Here is a 16,830-nt window from a genome sequence, read left to right as displayed (position 1 = left end):
AGGTATGCACATATCAAGCCAGGCATGACTGAGAAAACTTCCTTTCTACTGAAAAAAAAAAAATCAAGTCTCTCCTCTTGCCTCCACCAAGATGGCCGATATGACGTACGCTGTCACGTAGCCACGGGCAGTCCCCGCCCCTCAGCCCCCTTCTCTGTCACCTGTTGCCCCAGACAGTAGGCGGGAAGAGCACCGCCTCTAGACGTGACGCGGCATGACGTCGAGCAGCCAGCGGCAGGTACTGCTCGGGACGCCATGTTGTGAGAGGAAGTGTAGAGCAGAGTGTGTCTAGTGTGAGGGGAGAGGAGCTGCGCTGGAGCGGCACGCATTCTCCAGCTATTGGACGTCAGACAGCAGCAGCGGCTCCACGAGCAGAGCGGCTGGACAGAGACGGGACTTCTCTGTATTCGCTGCTCCCCCGGGACCTGTGCGCGAATCTTTTCGCTCGGCGGGGAAGATGCCGCTGGCGCAGCTGGCAGACCCGTGGCAGAAACTGCCGGTGAAGAAAGTGGAGAGCGAGGTGAGCCGGGGGCGGGCGGGCATGTATGCTCTTGTGCCAGGAAATCCGGGCCGAGGGAGAAGGTTAACCCTTTCCTGGAGTTTGCAGGAGTTGGAGCAATTACTATATATGGCGAGAGGTGACAGGAGTTCAGTGACACTGACTGCCTGAACCTCTGCCTGAACTCTGCTCGCTTCTCCTTTCATCACAATGACGTTTGCTGTGCCCTGCATTGTAAACTCTTTTATTAGTTCAATGTGTTCTTCCTGCTGATCTCCTGCAGCCTCTTTGCAGCCCTTCCTGTTCCCATTCATAAATTCTAGTGACTGATGGCATTTCTCACCTTCCTCATCCTTCTCATTGATATCCTGCAGCCATTTCCTGTCCACATGCAATGGCTCTTCTTGGGGCGATCACCTTGTCCATCCTTCTGCTGCAGATCTGATTCCTGACCATAGCCACCAATATCCGAGATGGCATTTCCGAGGGACAGCAGCGGCTATTTAATCTGTATTGGATGATGGGGTGACAACGCATGGGGGAAAGTTAAAAGTCAGGAACAGAGCGTTGTCACTTTAGTGTCTGATCAGGCACCTTTTTGGCAGAATCAGTAAGTAATACTTCTAAAAGTAGTGAACATTGCTTTTGGTTTGTCGGGAGAATTTATGAGCTCGTATAAGATTTTAGTTGTTGGGTTTATATGTACGTCCTGTCCTTCCTGGAAATGTACTTTAGTTAGAGCTGAGTCCGGACGCTGAGTCCGCTGAGTCCGGACGCTCGGTCTACATGGCTTTGCCCCCAAGAGAAGGAAGTATTGACGTGTGTTCATGAGCGGATCGGTGTGTTGCAAAGCATGATGGGTCATCTGCTGTCCTTCAGAACACGGTCAAGAGTTTGCTGATGTGGTTGGAAAGTGTTGCCATGCAAGTCTATGGAAGTGGCTGGGATGCTGCATGGAGCTTCTGTGCCACCTTTACAAAAAGGGACTTCAATAGATGCCATTCATGTGTGATGATCGGGACTGGCAATACCCAGCAGAACATTGCCTTGTACTTCATAGTTCTAACATCGTGCAAGTTGTCCTGCCATACTATAATCCCATATTTACTTTTGTGTCTTCACATGGGCAGGTACAGGTAGATGGTGATATAAAGAAATATTGCCCTCATACCAGACATGTGATCAGGGTTTGATAATATTCACTCTTGGCATGGGGATTTTTTTATAGAAGAACGATCAGAGCAATCAAGGTGAATTCTAAACCAGAACTCTCTTCACAATCCATTTATAATCCAGAATTCTTGGTTCAGAACAAAGAGAATTCACCTTGATTGCTCTGATCGTTCTCCTATATTGGACAATATTGTAGTATGTGTGTTTGGGGGATAGTTATTATTAGGATTATGTTATTGTAGGATTTAGTTAGTGTAATGTTTTTCTAAATAATGTACAGCGCTGCGTAATATGTTGGCGCTATAAATCCTGTTTAATAATAATAAATGTCGGATCTGATATGAAATTGGCAAGTTTGGGTTGATTATCAGCAGGTCGTTCCTAATCCTAGAATTGTGTCATGGTTACACAGTGTTACTTGTACACATTGGTTATATGTTTCATATGTTTCACCCTTTGTGTTTTCCAAGTCTTTTTTTGTGTTAGTGTGAAGAATTCCTGTGGCCTGACTGTATGGCTCTGACAGATGTTGTGTCCTTTTGCTTCGCTCACATTCCTTTGTTCTTGTGAACATGCCCTGCTGGATTTCTTCTGCTTTGCCCCCAGTTTGGATGTCCTTTTCACCCTTTAAACCTGTCTGAGTAATTGGGCATTAGGAAGCGGTGGAGGAGTGCCAGAAAGCAAATTCGCTGCTGCTGTCATTTCACTCCGGCTCATCTGTAACCTGACTACCATTATAGCATTCATCGCCCCTAAAACACAGCAGTCTGGCAGAAAGAGGCAGTGGATTATTTATGAGGTTGGAGACCTCTAGACTTCTCATGTGTAGCAATATGTCATTACACTGAGGTATTTGGGCTCTCATCTTTTTTCCTCTAGATAGGTTGCAGATTTCTCCCTTTTTTTCCTTGCTAAATGCAATATTTCACAGTGGCGGTGTGTGATTTGTGCTCACTGTTTGCTGATGCTTTTCTATGTCAGCAGGGTGTGGTTCAGGGTAGTTGTGACATGGTTCTGTTACTCAGTTTCTCCTCTGCCCTTCTGATCTGGCTATATTCCCCGTGGGTGGTGAATGTACGGGAATGGTTAGAGATAGTTTGGAATCTTCATACCACCCGGGTGGTGCATGCTGGTGTCATTCTATCATGCAGTATTTGTGGTTATGATGCTATGCCTTGGAAATTAGAACTTCTGCAAAACTGCCATTAGGGGCTTATTAACCTTTTATTGCTGATTATGACACATCCGCCAGTACCATTTTTTTTATAATGAATAAAATGTTAGACTCCTATTTAATATAGTTCAAAGAATGACTTCTGTGTACATCCCAAGTGACCCAGTGTGATCTATTTTATGTTGTGTATGAAAGGTTGGAATGGCACTGAACTGTTTTAGGTCAGACCTTGTGATTGTTTCAATAGCCAGGTTGTATTTTTAGGTTTTGCAGTGCACAAGCTGAACTCCAAGCTTCCCATCAGCTTTGCACACTTGTATAGGATGCTCACTGAAATATCTTAATATGATTCCACTACATGAGAAGTTTCAGCCAGCCAGACAAGGCCCACTTTTTTTTTAGGATGGTTGATGCCCAGTATATAATCTAGCCCAGCTTTACTGTCCCTGGACTGCTGTTTTCATTCATTGAATTCCTTTTTTTCCAATCAAGGTTTAACATTATTTGTCAGCATTATCACAGCTTCCAGCATTCAGGAAGATAGAGCACCCTGCTGGTCCCTCACACCTAACATATTCTGCCTGCATAAAACACAAGGATCTAATATGTTTTCTGTATCATGATAGGTATGTTATTAAAACAGGTTTTATGTATGGAGGAATTGGGAAAGGTAAAATATCAGCAGACTTCGCTTTAATGCATGTTCATGTAGTCAGGTCCATGTAATCTCCATTGTACAGAATTGGTGACTGTAGGTAAACCGGGAAATTACTGATCCAGAAATAGTTGCATTATATAGTGCATTTCAAGATGAGCAGAGGCTTAAAGTTATAGGCAGCCTAAAGTGATGTTTAACACAATATAAATAAGCAAAAATATTGTAATTTACCCTCCAGTGATTTCAGCATATGCAGGATATCCTCTTCGGAGTTTCATCACATAGAAATAATCTTGCTAAAATCATGTAATGACACTTCCTGTTGTTGGGTGACTATCTTGGTCCCCTTGTCCCTCTTGGATGGGGGATGCAGCCACTCTGCAATGACAAATCCTGCCTTCTTTTCCTTGTTCCAGCAATGACCACATTCTATTCTGCCAGTGCATGCAGAGCTGATTCGTACTCACTGCATTTCATTCACAATTGACATGTATGGGCAGTACATGAAGTGAACACGAGGTTCTGCCGGTATGCATTGTATTACATTCACAGATGTAATGAACACTTATGTGCAGTACACCAGGCGGACACAAGTACTGCCGGGAGACAAACGTGCACTTCTTACCTAAACCCTGGGTTTATATCTAGAATGAAAGAAGGTAGCGCACTCTCCAGGAAATAAACATGTTACAACTAAGGTATATCAAACTAAACAAAAAGGGATATAATTGTAATGAGACACCAGCATTCGCCACTTTACCTTAGAGACAAATCTCAACTTTTTCTTTTGTAAGTAGTGTAAGCTTGACCTCTTACATTAGTTACAGTAGATTTAAACACAATTGCAGTGTTCAACCCAGAAAGCTGGGTGACAAGAAATTGTAGGCAGGTGGCAGCCCCCTGTATTGCTACTCAACTCTTCAGTAACCACCCAAAAACAGCTGGGTGGCTACTGAAAAGTGCCGGGTGGTGTACCCTGCTGAAAGGGGCTGGGGAGAACCCTGCAATTGCAACTTTAATAAAGATCCTGAAACTGCTCATAACAGCTGAGGTTCAAGTTATCACAGAGTTATGTACAAAATAAAGCAGCCTTGTAAAAGAGGCTCCTTTACAGCAGGTTGTGTCTTGAAATGCCAATTCTTCCTTCTCCATCCAGTGCAGGTAACACATTCTTCCAGATGTGAGATCTCCTCCTCCCACCCCATTAGTGGGATCCGCTCCTCCCACCCCATTGGTGGGATCCACTCCTCCCACCCCATTGGTGGGATCCACTCCTCCCACCCCATTGGTGTGATCCACTCCTCCCACCCCATTGGTGGGATCCACTCCTCCCACCCCATTGGTGGGATCCACTCCTCCCACCCCATTGGTGGGATCCACTCCTCCCACCCCATTGGTGCTCCTCCCACCCCATTGGTGAGATCTCCTCCTCCCACCCCATTGGTGGGATCTCCTCCTCCCACCCCATTGGTGGGATCTCCTCCTCCCACCCATCTCCTCCCCCCACCCCATTGGGAGTTCAATGTTTCTCAACATTTGTAACATTAGGGAGCACTTGAAATTTCAGGTTTTGAGGAACCCTTTCTCTAATTACTATCCACATCTCACAGTACATTAGTGCGGTGGCCAGTGGGAAAAAACTCACCCTTACAGATAGCCAAAAACATAATTGGTGCCACTTAGACTGACCTGAGGGACACAAATTGCTCATTACTCAAAGAACCCCTAGCAACTTTTGGAGGAACTCTGGTTAAAAAAAGCACTTAGTGAAATGTGAAATATACCTGGATTGATTTTATTCTAGAACAAAAAGTGGTAATAATGTAAGTCATGGTTTACAATGATAGAATTATTCAAATTGACTAACACCGAGTGTGGTATTAATTCAAACCATTATTCAAGACACAGGAAATCATGCTACTGTATGGAATGAGTTGTTGCATGACATTCAAGTGAAAGTGTTGGGGGACAGCTAGAAATCAACTGAAGTACACATTGGTCTTGTCAGAAATGATTCAACTAATTTCCTGGACCTGCTCTTTTTTCTGTAATACAGCTCAAACAATATGGATTGATTGGTTGGTGAAAGATCAGATGTTCCTCCAATCAGAAAGCTCTGTTTGACTACAATGTTACATCTATGTTGAATTCTTGTGGAAAATGCTGACCCTTTCTCCTGACTTCTCCCACTGCATTGACCTACAGCAATATTCACCCAGTCCACTAACTAGCCCAATAATTACAAGAGATGCTTGGGATCACAGGAGCAGGATTGTTTCCTTTTATCAAGCAGTTCATACGCAGCCCATGGCTCTTTACAGACGTAAAATTACTGTTGGAAACAATCTTTTGTGATAGTTTACGGTGACAGATCAATCAACAAGTGCTGTACACACATCAGTGTTCTGTGAAAGGGGCAATGGGAGGACAAGCCTGTGGCTCTCCTCCATAGGAAATCACAGTGATTGCTGATAAATGATGCCTGGGGACCGATATACACACGCCATATCGACAATCATCTGACATTTGCATGAAAAGAAGTGTTGATGAGAAACATTTGTAGGGGAACTGTCTGACAGTCAGAAGTACCAAGTAAGATAATAAATCATGTTACCAAGTTTGTCATAGTGCTTGCTAATCATGCTTGTATTAGAATTCTCTTGTGACATTGTAAGTGAACCTGCAAATCCAATTTATAAAGTAATGGCTGTGTGAGGGTTTGTGGTGAAATGAGAAATCTAACCCCCTTGAAATGACAGTTTTAGGTCTGGCTGGATAAGTTATGGTAGATAAGGCGATTTGCTGCCTATGTACTGAATATTCCTAATGCGAGCAAACAATTCATTAAAAAAAAAAACATTGCTTACCTCTAGGTTAATCCTGCAAGCATGATGCACTATACAGCTAAGTAAGATAAAGTAAGTAAATACAGTGTATTGCACAGATGGTACAAAGCCCCCCTGTACACATCTATCAGATATTACTGAACAAGTGAACCTAGACCCACAGAAAGAATTCCAGGGACAGAATTCCATCAGACATACATGGCTGTATTGCAGTGTTTTTGTCTGCAGCACATGGAACAGCTCTGATATTCGCTGGAAATATCAGATCAGAAATGTCTCAGTTATTCAGGAAACCTGACATGAGCTGTGCTGCTTGAAGCACTGCTAGGCCACACTTAGTATGTTTAAAAACAGGGACGATAAACCTTTTTTTGAAGAAGATAAAATGCATAAAGGAACAGGATATCTAAGAATAACATTCACAAGTTGATGTCTTATAATATCAACATTAGTCAGCAAGCTCGTTACTCATGCAATTGTTTAATTATTTTGCTTTGTGACTTTTAGTAGTTGTGTAATTGTCTTTTTGTTGCTTTAGAAGTTAGTAGACCAGGGTTCCTCAAGAGGTTGTTATGGCTCAATGCTCAAGAAACCAGGGTTCCTCCGGAGGTTTCTAGGGGTTCCTTGAGCAAGGAGCAGTTTGTGCCTTCCTGGTTAGTTTAAGTGATACCAGTGATCTTTTAGGGTGACATTTTGCCAGCAATGTAAGAAGCATTCTTCCTACTGACTACCAAGCTAATTTATTGTGAGCTATGGATATAGTAATTATAGCAGGGGTTCCCTGAAGGCTTTAAAGTTATTTGAAGGGTTCTGCCATGATAAAAAATGTTCAGAAAGGCAGCAGTAGACCAAGGAGTAAAAACAAAATGACACAAATAGGACCTATTACACATGAACAAATCTGCTGGCATTTTTGCAGATGGCCAACCATGTCTGATTGATTTTCCATTCTGAAATTGCATAGTTTTAAAAATGTGATTTGCACATGTAAGATATTCTGCCAGTCCAGTTGTTGAGGATGGGGTGAACCACAGGAACATGCCGATCATCTATCGGCAGATGGAAGCTTCCAATTGAGCTTAAAGCAGAAGTAAACCCTAAACTAACCCAAAACATTAAAATCACACTTATCTTCAATCCCGCGGATTAGTTTCTTCCATCGGGTCCCGTGTCGTCCCAGTATCTGTCTCCCAGCACTGACATTCTCTCCTCTCTTTTTCTACGTTCTTCTTCCTATGTCACCCGATTTCGCACTGCGCAGGTGTGAGATCGGGTGACGTAGATTGGGGAAAAAACTTGTTGATCTCACCTCGCATGCATTTAATGAAAGGGCCCCTTCTGCGCAGGCCCGAGCAGAAGGAGCAGCTAAGAGCCTCCTGGGATGCGTGATGTACGTATTTCGGGAGGCTCTGCGCTCCCATTCATTCTTGATCATCTAGGTAATTAAGAATTGAGGGGGCGGTGCTGCACCCTTTAAAAAAAAAAAAAAAAAAAAAAATTTTTATTTTAAATAAAAGTGTTGTCTACCCTTTTATGTAAAGTTAAAAATTCTGTGTTTATTTGTTTATACTTTACATCCATACCGACCAACACTTCTGATCAAGGGCCAAAAAATGTTTGCATATGATCAGTCTGAACCTTCTTGTGTAGTCGTCTCTCTCCTGTCCACCTAGTTTTCATGTAGGATGAAAAACGATAGTTTGTATTTCTGAACAACCTTCGAGATTCCTCACTATTATGTTTTTTTTTACAGTTTTTAACAGTGGTCTTCAGTGAGAATCTGAAGTGTCACTTGTTTTTTATTCTCTTGCTTAATTACTCATCTTGTCAGTTCAGCAAGAGCAGCATTTATTACTTTGCCCACAAGATACCTTAAATTGTATTTAAAGAAATAACACTGAGAATAATAGAATGTGAAATCAAAGTTGTTAAACCCTTTCAGCTGAAACTCATAGCTGTTTTGACAAGTTCTTCCTGTTTATATTTGATTTTAGGAATCTCTGCTTTTAGGACACTTATCCTCAGCTGTGATGTTTATTCTACTCGGTATAAGAAAACGTGACAACTGCATTATTTTCTTTCTTTTTTTGGCTCCCGCGTCACTACAGCCAAGAAAGGGGCCTCCACCCTGTGGTATCCCAGAAGTGCTGCAGCCATGAAAGGGCCAGCACCAATGCAGCAAGAAAGGAACATGGTTATTTAAAGAAATTATCACTACAATCCCTACAACTCGGCAAGTGATAAATATCTTTAGCACCAGTCATGTACCTACACAGTCTGTTAATGTATTGCTATGGTAAATCTCTTACCTCCTGCTGCCATGGGGAAACGTCCAGGAAACAGATTTATTTCCCACTATTCTTTCTTCCTGAGGGCTACCATGGCAACAGATGATCCTTTTACCCTCTTCTGTTTCAATATGCATCTTGGTTTAATACTGTTCTTGCATCATTTTGGGTATTTAATCTGTTTAATAGCCGAGCATGTAAGGTGTTAGTGGGGCGTGATAAGAGAGATTCAGCTGATCTCTGTAGATTGGAATAGTCCTCCACAGAATGTTCTATCATGGATGTTTACATGAAAGAAAATTGGTGAGTACATTCTGTCCTGTATGCTTTCTCCAAGGCATCATTACAGTATATGGCTTTTGTGACCTTTTACATTTTTCTATTCATTGTATGTCCAAGTAATCCTTTGAGTCTTGTTTACAGAGGTTTATTAATACTTCTAATATTCTGCTTCCTGTCTTGTTGTTTCTGTTTTTGTGTTTGTAACCTTTGGTAGTCTTCTGGTTTTTGGTTAGTTTATGTTGAAATTCTGCCCATGAGCATGGTGAAAGATTTGAGATGTTTTTATCGATGATTGAACTTTTGGTTACTGACTACTGTGGTATGCTGATGACATGCCCAGACTACATCTGTCAGCTTTGGGGGTTGCACTTAGTTGGAAAAATGTGTTTCCAGATTTCTCGATTATAGTAATACTATGGTGTGTGAATTCATTGTTATGTGATCCCAGAGGTTCAGTTGTTCAAATTTCAAATCTCTGTAGATGCTGGAACAAGCATTAGTAATGGATGTTTTTTCAATTAAACTTGTTTTCATTACCAGATTTAGCAATATGGATACACACAAACACATGTTCTAAAAGTTGATATGTTATAGCGATTTCATATGTGTTTAGTTGCTTCAGAATATTTGTAGACCTGCATGTCCTAGTTGTGGTGAGATGCCCGTGGTGGAAAAGGCCGGCCTGTACGGTTCTCAATGCATTATTTATATTACATGGATACTGATTACCTCTCCTATGAGGCCTTCCATGGAGATCAGTCTTTGTGTCACACACACTCTGCCTCCATGTGTCCTGTCATTGGAAGATGTGGGCATGGTAAAGCAAACATCTTAAAGTGAACTTGTTCCAAAATCGTGGACATTAATGTATTTAAATTTTCTGATCAATCAGTAAAACTACTTTAAACCATACCTGCAACTATTTCTGTATCTGTAAACATTAAAAAGAAATTGATATAGAGTCCATTATGTCAGGTTACCAGTTCTCTAATCTAATCGGCAGATGTTTGTTAGCTTTCGGTGTTCCACGCCCAGTTGTGCATTGCGATAACGTACACATTTATATGTGGAGGGGCATATGTTATCACAACACATAGCTACACACATTAAGTACTCTGTCTTACAATTAACTCCTAATAGCACCAACATGCCACTTCTGATGGTTCTTTTTTTTCTGTATTGTTTTTTTGTAATGCTTTTTTCAAACTTTTTTTGTACTCGCAAAAAGTAAAATAAAATGTACAGCGCTGCGTAATATGTTGGCGCTATATAAATCCTGTTTAATAATAATAATAATAAAATAAAATGTAGTAATTTTTAAGAAGCTGGATTTTTGAAAATTTCAGAAATGGTGCAGAACACTTCATGCACTTTGGGTGCACATTGCTGTTGGATAACAATTACAAGCCAAAAGTGCAGAGTTAGAAAAGACCTTTAAAATACTTTCTGCTGGTCGGTATTTGCAAAGTTATACTTCTTACATTGCAGTGGCTTAATGATAAGTTCCCTATGTCCTAAGCCTTACATTGTGCATTATGGGAGGGGTTCTGGTGAAACTTCCAGTATGGCATGTTTACTTGAATAGCATCATTCCTCATATATTGTTTTAGGAAAGCAATCTGAGCTTTTTTTGTCTCTTTCTTTTTTCTTTAAATGGCTAATGCATTAGAAACCTGAAGTCATATGCATGACCCACTTTGCTACGTAGGCAGGATCCTTTCAGATTGCACTTCAAGCATGGTTAGTGCTGAGAGTGCCAAAGAAAACTGCTGCTCCAATCTCTGTGATATATTTATTAAGGAAACGTCCATTTTTGGCAGATCAGAGGTCTTAATGTGCTGAGTGGGGAAAATACTTATAGAAATAACTCTTTAAAGTTTTTCTCTAACCCCACATTTTTTCATTTAATGGATCTAGAGTACAAAAAACTTAGCTTTGTTTTCTTTGGTAGAAAAATTCTACTGAATATATCACTATAACATAATGGATTGTAACTTCCATTGTTGGTAAATCCAGCTAGTTCTGACCTCATTTTTTTATTTATTCAATATTAAGGGGTCACAGATTTTAAATAAAATAACCAACTGAAAATCAGTGAAAAGCCAAAAATGTTGAATGAGTGGTTGTTAAAGCCAATGCATCAATGTGTCAGCCAGGCATCTAGCATTTTTGACTGGGCATGGCATCCCACATATCTGTTATTGAAAGTTCCTGAGTTTGTAATATTTTAAAAATTGTTCTATGTTTAAACAGCTTTCTTAATGAGACATCTAAGCTCTATTAGACCCTGGACGTCTCCTCTACCCTCTACTCTAGCAGATAGAGCAACAAAATAAAACTTTACTCATCTGCTTTTCTCTCTAAACTTGATTCTGGGCTCCCAGAAAATGCAGGTAAGCCTAGAAATGGTGTAAGGAAAGGTCCATGTATTAGGGCATAATACACACAGCCCCTCTGTGGATGAGACCAACATCTTTACATCTGTCTTACAACAAAGAAGTCAAATGATTAATCTAATACTGACATGCTCAGAATTATGCTGGTTTTGGAGCTGCTATTACCCCACATATTGTGGAAAGCAAGTAGGTAAAATATTTCTTGCTAATTCTGCATTAAGGTTCCTTCCCGTCTACAACCATTTGGAAATATATAGCAACAGATGGCAAGCCAGTGTTGGGCCTGGGCATTGTTCATAGGGTTTGCCTTTTGTGAACCCAGTAATGCTAAAAAGTAGATTAGGAATACAAAAAAGAATAGAAAAGTCTGCCTGATGACCATAACAAAGTGTCATATGCAGAATTATGATGAATAAACACAAATCTTTAGCAAATTTATTTGAATTACAAATATAAATTTGACAACTTTGTTCCACCTAGCATATTTAATTCTAAGGCATTGAACCAGACATTCACCAAAGATTGCATTGAATTGCTTTCATCTTACTTTATGCAAGTTTTTACACATTTGTATACTGATTCTTCCTACACCATTTTATTTCACAGCTTTAAATATCATCATTTCTTTTCTGGGTTCCCTTTAAACATTTACTCGTATCTGAAATAATGTAGTTTTTATGTATTTTTTTAATGTCTGCGTATTAGAGCCATCTGAGAAAGCCAGGTATATGTATTTCATTTTCATTCTTTTTTTTTTTTTTCCTTTTCTTTAAAGGAAGGCTACTTTATTCATCTCTTGCATCAAGTAAATTAGGTTTAAATAGCTTGTCCTATTGTCTAGCAGAATAATATATTTTTTTTGCAATCCTATAGACATCAAGGTTTTTTTTTTGTTAGAAACAGTGACATATTCATGTCACCATTCTGAGTGCAAATAAAATAACATGAATGTATTAATGCAATAAGTGTCAGCTTTTACAATGACTGAACAGTTGTTTTATGTAAAGAAGGCTTTCCTATAATATAGATACATAATGGGAGCATTCTGAATGTAAAATACCAAACATTGTGTTATCTTCTGTCTTCTTGTTATTCTTCTCCCATGTTCCTAGGGATTGAAAGATTGAGGTCTGTAAGGCCAATGTCAAATAATGGTAGAAACAAAGACGAGTTTACTGCGGGCTTTGTATCTACACTAGCTAAACTTTTAGGTAATCATGTTCCGCATCCACTTCCTTCTATATGGTCAAACATTAGTTTCAATTAAAAAGCAAAGATTATAACATGACAACTATTATGATCAATAAAGTTTTGCTATCATCTTCTGCGGTGGTAATTGCAGTGTACAATGCAGGTTTTTACTTTAAATCTAATCCTTTGCATGTTAAGATCATAAGGACAACTATTTCTATTTCCCTTTTAATTTCATAAGCTCTCCCAGTGTAGCAAACCTGTTGTCTGCTGTCAGGATCACAACTAGTGACAAGGATTTGCCTGCATGCCTCTTCAGTGCTCCCTAATAATCTGAAAATTCCAGCCCTGTATTAAATCCCCAAGCATTTTTCTGGATACTAATTTGATTACTTTTTCTTTTTGATAAAATACGATTTGCAAGCAGGTATGCTTCATATTAGTAGTTACAAATCTTTTTTGGCCCAGCTTTTTCTGACAAAAAGCACTTAATGGATATCTCCTGAAAATGTAATTTTACACAGGTTTTGGTTTTAGAATTGTAATCTTTACCTTCCTATGACTCTCAATATGATTGTAGTGTTGTTTTGTGTTTTTAATATGTGATTCTAATGTTTTTCTCATTGTGCATTTATTTGTAGAATGGACAGCAGTTTGTGGAAGAATCGATGTGCGAAGAGGACAGTGAGAACGTAAGTTTTAAAGAAAAATAATTTTAATTGGAAGGCAAAACAAATATAGAAAATTAAATAGAGGAAGTTTTTTTGCTCCTTTTACCTGTTGCGAGAACAACAGGTATTTCTTGTGCCTAATCAGATAACAAAACGTCTTCTATAGAATTTTTGACAGACCAAAAAAAAAAAGAGAAGTTCATTGTTAGGGTTTATGCGCATTTTTTCTGTGGAATGTATACATATACACTGGTAAAAAAAAAAGTCCACAATGTCCTCAGCAGCTATTTTCTTCTTATCTACCCTTATGTTGTGCCTGTTTTTAAAAACCATAGCTGTTGGTCTCATTAATTCTCCATCAATTTGATTCTGCAGTTTAAATATTGTTGTAGTGTTGTCTTTTCAAAGGATAACGAAGGATATGAATATACAAACACTAATGACACCGGTTTTATTGTTGGGTGGTGCTTCTCTTACACTCAGAGATATCATCAAAAAATAGTAACCACAATCTACTTCCTTCCTTTGGTACAAGGATGAAGCGAGGCTTGAGAACTTTCTGGTTTGTAGTTCAGTTTGCAATGTCCAGAACTAGTTTAAAACATTTTGTTAATACGTTGTATCCATCAGAGGATTACATAAAGTTCCTATTTTTACATTTTTTTGTGTTTTTTTTTTTTTAAACTTCCTATAAAACACATATTTAAAAGACCAATTAAATAAAGTTCTGTTAAAAAAAAATGGGGTAGAGATTTTGATTGTGACTTGTCAGTCAATCAAACAGCTCTTCCTATTTCACAGAGCTTTTCCTGCACCAATAAAGAAGAAAGAATTCTATTGGGCTACACACCACGGTTTTGTTATGTGTGTGGAGTGTGATAGGCCAAGGTGTGTAGACAATCACATTGTAACTAAGAGCAGGTAGGGATATGCTTGATAGTAAATGAACCTTTCAGTGTTAAAAGTAGAATTTTCTTATCAAATCCTAACATTTTTATACTTGTAAGAAACATTTTTACAACCTTAGCTGTCAAAAATATAGATTTTTCATATATGGTAATATATTAGGTTTCCTGGCCCAGTATTTTCAGATTGGGTTTCTGTCATCCCTTGGGTAGCATCTCAATTCAGGGAAAAGGTACGGGGCTAACTTATTGTTCTGCAAGTAGTGGCAAAGAACAATGACTTGGAGGTCATTGCATGCACTGAAATCAAATATTTGTGTATGAAATAACTTTCTCCTGCTCTAGGAGACATCCATGGATAAACGATCTAAAGAGATTAATCTTATATTGGAAGATTGGAATAATTCTAGTGTTAATTTAATCATATAGAAATGTAAATCTTTGAAAAAATTACACAAGCTCAGTCTACCTAAATGGTTAAAAGCCTCCCCCTTGATAAAGCACATGCTGCATTAAATGTAATGGCATACATCATCTCTCCTTGGCTTATCTGATAAGATTGACCCTGAAAATAAGTGCTATAATTTGCTTAACTGTGAAAATCTATGCAGCATAAGTGTCCAACTGGCCTTGACCTTAAATATAAAGTCTAATGACTATTCATTGCTCCAGTTTTTCCAAAATCTATGCACTTTGAACTTTTAAATTCGCTAGAACTGGAGTACGCAAAGTTCTCGGCTAATGCAGCTGGTATTTTGGGTCTTGTCCTATCACTGAAAGCTTTTATTTATTCCTAATATTGCCTGGTGGTCCTTGGGTTACAGTGACTAGTATTTGTTGTGTCCTAAATTTTTTTATATCCTTGGTCAAAAATCCAGAAACTATATGTATGCTGGACCAGATCTCCTTGCAACGTCCAGTCAGTTGGTCAGGCAATTCATTATTGCTTTTTGTGTAGAGAACAGCACTCTAAATCAACATGCAAATATCACATAAAATAGGAACAAAAATTTCAGGTAGTTCTTGGTTTACACCACATGCCAAAAAACAAAATGTCCTTTTTTTCCCTAGCAAGTGGACTAAACTTTAAGGTTGAACCCCAGGTAAACATCTGTGTACCCAGTAAAGCATAAGACTGTTTGACTTGATAAAGGATTTGTGTTTCTGTTCATCCCTGAGATTTATACAGCTGTGACGCTCATATGTCCTGGTTTATAACATGACATTTCTTTACTGCAGGTCATTAATTCTGCTGGGTCACACTTCTGCACCCAGCCTCTGATTGGCCATTTAGGGAGTGGTAGAAATCTAGTAAACTCATCCCTTTGCTCTCGCAGACTTTTTTCTGTGGTCATGTTCCCTGTTGGCATAATTGGATACAGAAAATGAAATGAACTTGTATGTCTTTTCCCAGCCCCCTGTTTAGGAGCTTGCAAAAGACTGATTTAAAGTCAAAGTCAGAGGCTCACTGTTGTTACATTTGAAGATAGTCTGTCCATATTATGTTTTTTTTTTTTTTTCTGGAATGGTCCTCCTCATCCTACTCGGCTTGCTCCCACTTTCTGCCCATTTAAAAGAGCACTCAAAACCCATTTTTTTCAAACTTGCCTACCCGTCTTCCTCTGTCTCTTGAAACCCCCACTACTTCCCACCATTCCATATCTCCCCTCCTATTGTGTGAGTCTTTCCCACCTCTTAGATTGTAAGCTTCTCTGGGCAGGGTCCTCTCCTCCTGTGTCACTGTCTGTAACTGTCCGTCTTTTGCTACCCCTATTTAATGTACAGAGCTGCGCAATATGTTGGCGCTATATAAATCCTGTTTACTATTAATAATAATAATAATATTCTTACCATCAGGGACAGGAACACTGGTATAAGCATGACACCCTTACCCTTCCAGAAAAGAAATCATCAATAAAAATTCCTTTAACTCTGTGCCAGTTTAACCGAAGCAGTTTAACATTTTCAGCATTTTATACCTAACAAGCTCTTCTGGGCTCTCCTCTCCTCCTCCTGTGTCACTGTCTGTATTCGTCTGTCATTTGCAACCCCTATTTAATGTACAGCACTGTGTAATATGTTGGCGCTATATAAATCTTGTTTAATAATAACAATCTTACCAGCTGGAACATAGACACTAGTATAAGCAAGACACCCTTACCTTTCCAGAAAAAAGGGAAAGTTGTCTGGATTTGCTTTGCAATGATATATTAAATATCTTCAGGCATTTCGGTAAAGTTTTAAAATGTCATGTTTTCAAGAGACAGTTTTATAAAAGTTCCCTCTATCCTTTGGGAAAATCCCTCTTCTTCTTTTTTAATAAATGTCCAGCATACTCTTGTACTATAAGGCACCTGTAATAAAGAACTAGGAAGCTGACCTTCTGCATTCAGTAAAGAATGTCCTGGGGATGATTCCAATGCCAGGCATTTTGCCAGAATTTTCTGTAATCTTTGAGATTTGGAATTCTAAACACAAAAGGCACGCAAAGACATTCACACAAACACGTCTACCATCCCATGTCTGAAAACTGCCTAATGTCTACCTTTGGTTAAAAGTGCCAGACTTTGCAGATATTGAACATTAAGCTGATTGTGTTTGCCCTCTGTCTCATGATGCGGGCAAATTACTAATACTGTCACTCTGACTTGCTTTCTTTTCAAGTGGCCTGATGTGACCCTGCAGTTTAATTTGTCAGCTCCCAATGAGGGGGGAAATAAATTTTATACTTTCATCCTTTGATTTTT

General features: G+C 39.3%; 1 protein-coding gene across 2 annotated transcripts in view; it reads left to right on the top strand.

The window, feature by feature from the left end:
• Positions 1-228: 228 nt before the first annotated feature.
• The window catches only part of RPS6KA3 (ribosomal protein S6 kinase A3), a 64,034-nt gene continuing 47,432 nt past the window's right edge, over positions 229-16,830 (top strand). The window contains exons 1-2 of one of the 2 annotated variants that reach the window (XM_072428234.1): positions 229-520; positions 13,149-13,199. In XM_072428234.1, the coding sequence (XP_072284335.1) occupies positions 458-520; positions 13,149-13,199 (114 nt within the window). In that variant the 5' untranslated portion in view covers positions 229-457. The remainder of the gene's footprint in view (positions 521-13,148; positions 13,200-16,830) is intronic. The other variant, XM_072428244.1, reaches the window with a different exon arrangement.

This window comes from Pyxicephalus adspersus, chromosome 1 (genome assembly GCF_032062135.1).
Source record: "Pyxicephalus adspersus chromosome 1, UCB_Pads_2.0, whole genome shotgun sequence".
Lineage (NCBI taxonomy): Eukaryota > Metazoa > Chordata > Amphibia > Anura > Pyxicephalidae > Pyxicephalus > Pyxicephalus adspersus.
This window is presented reverse-complemented; position numbering and strand designations above follow the sequence as displayed.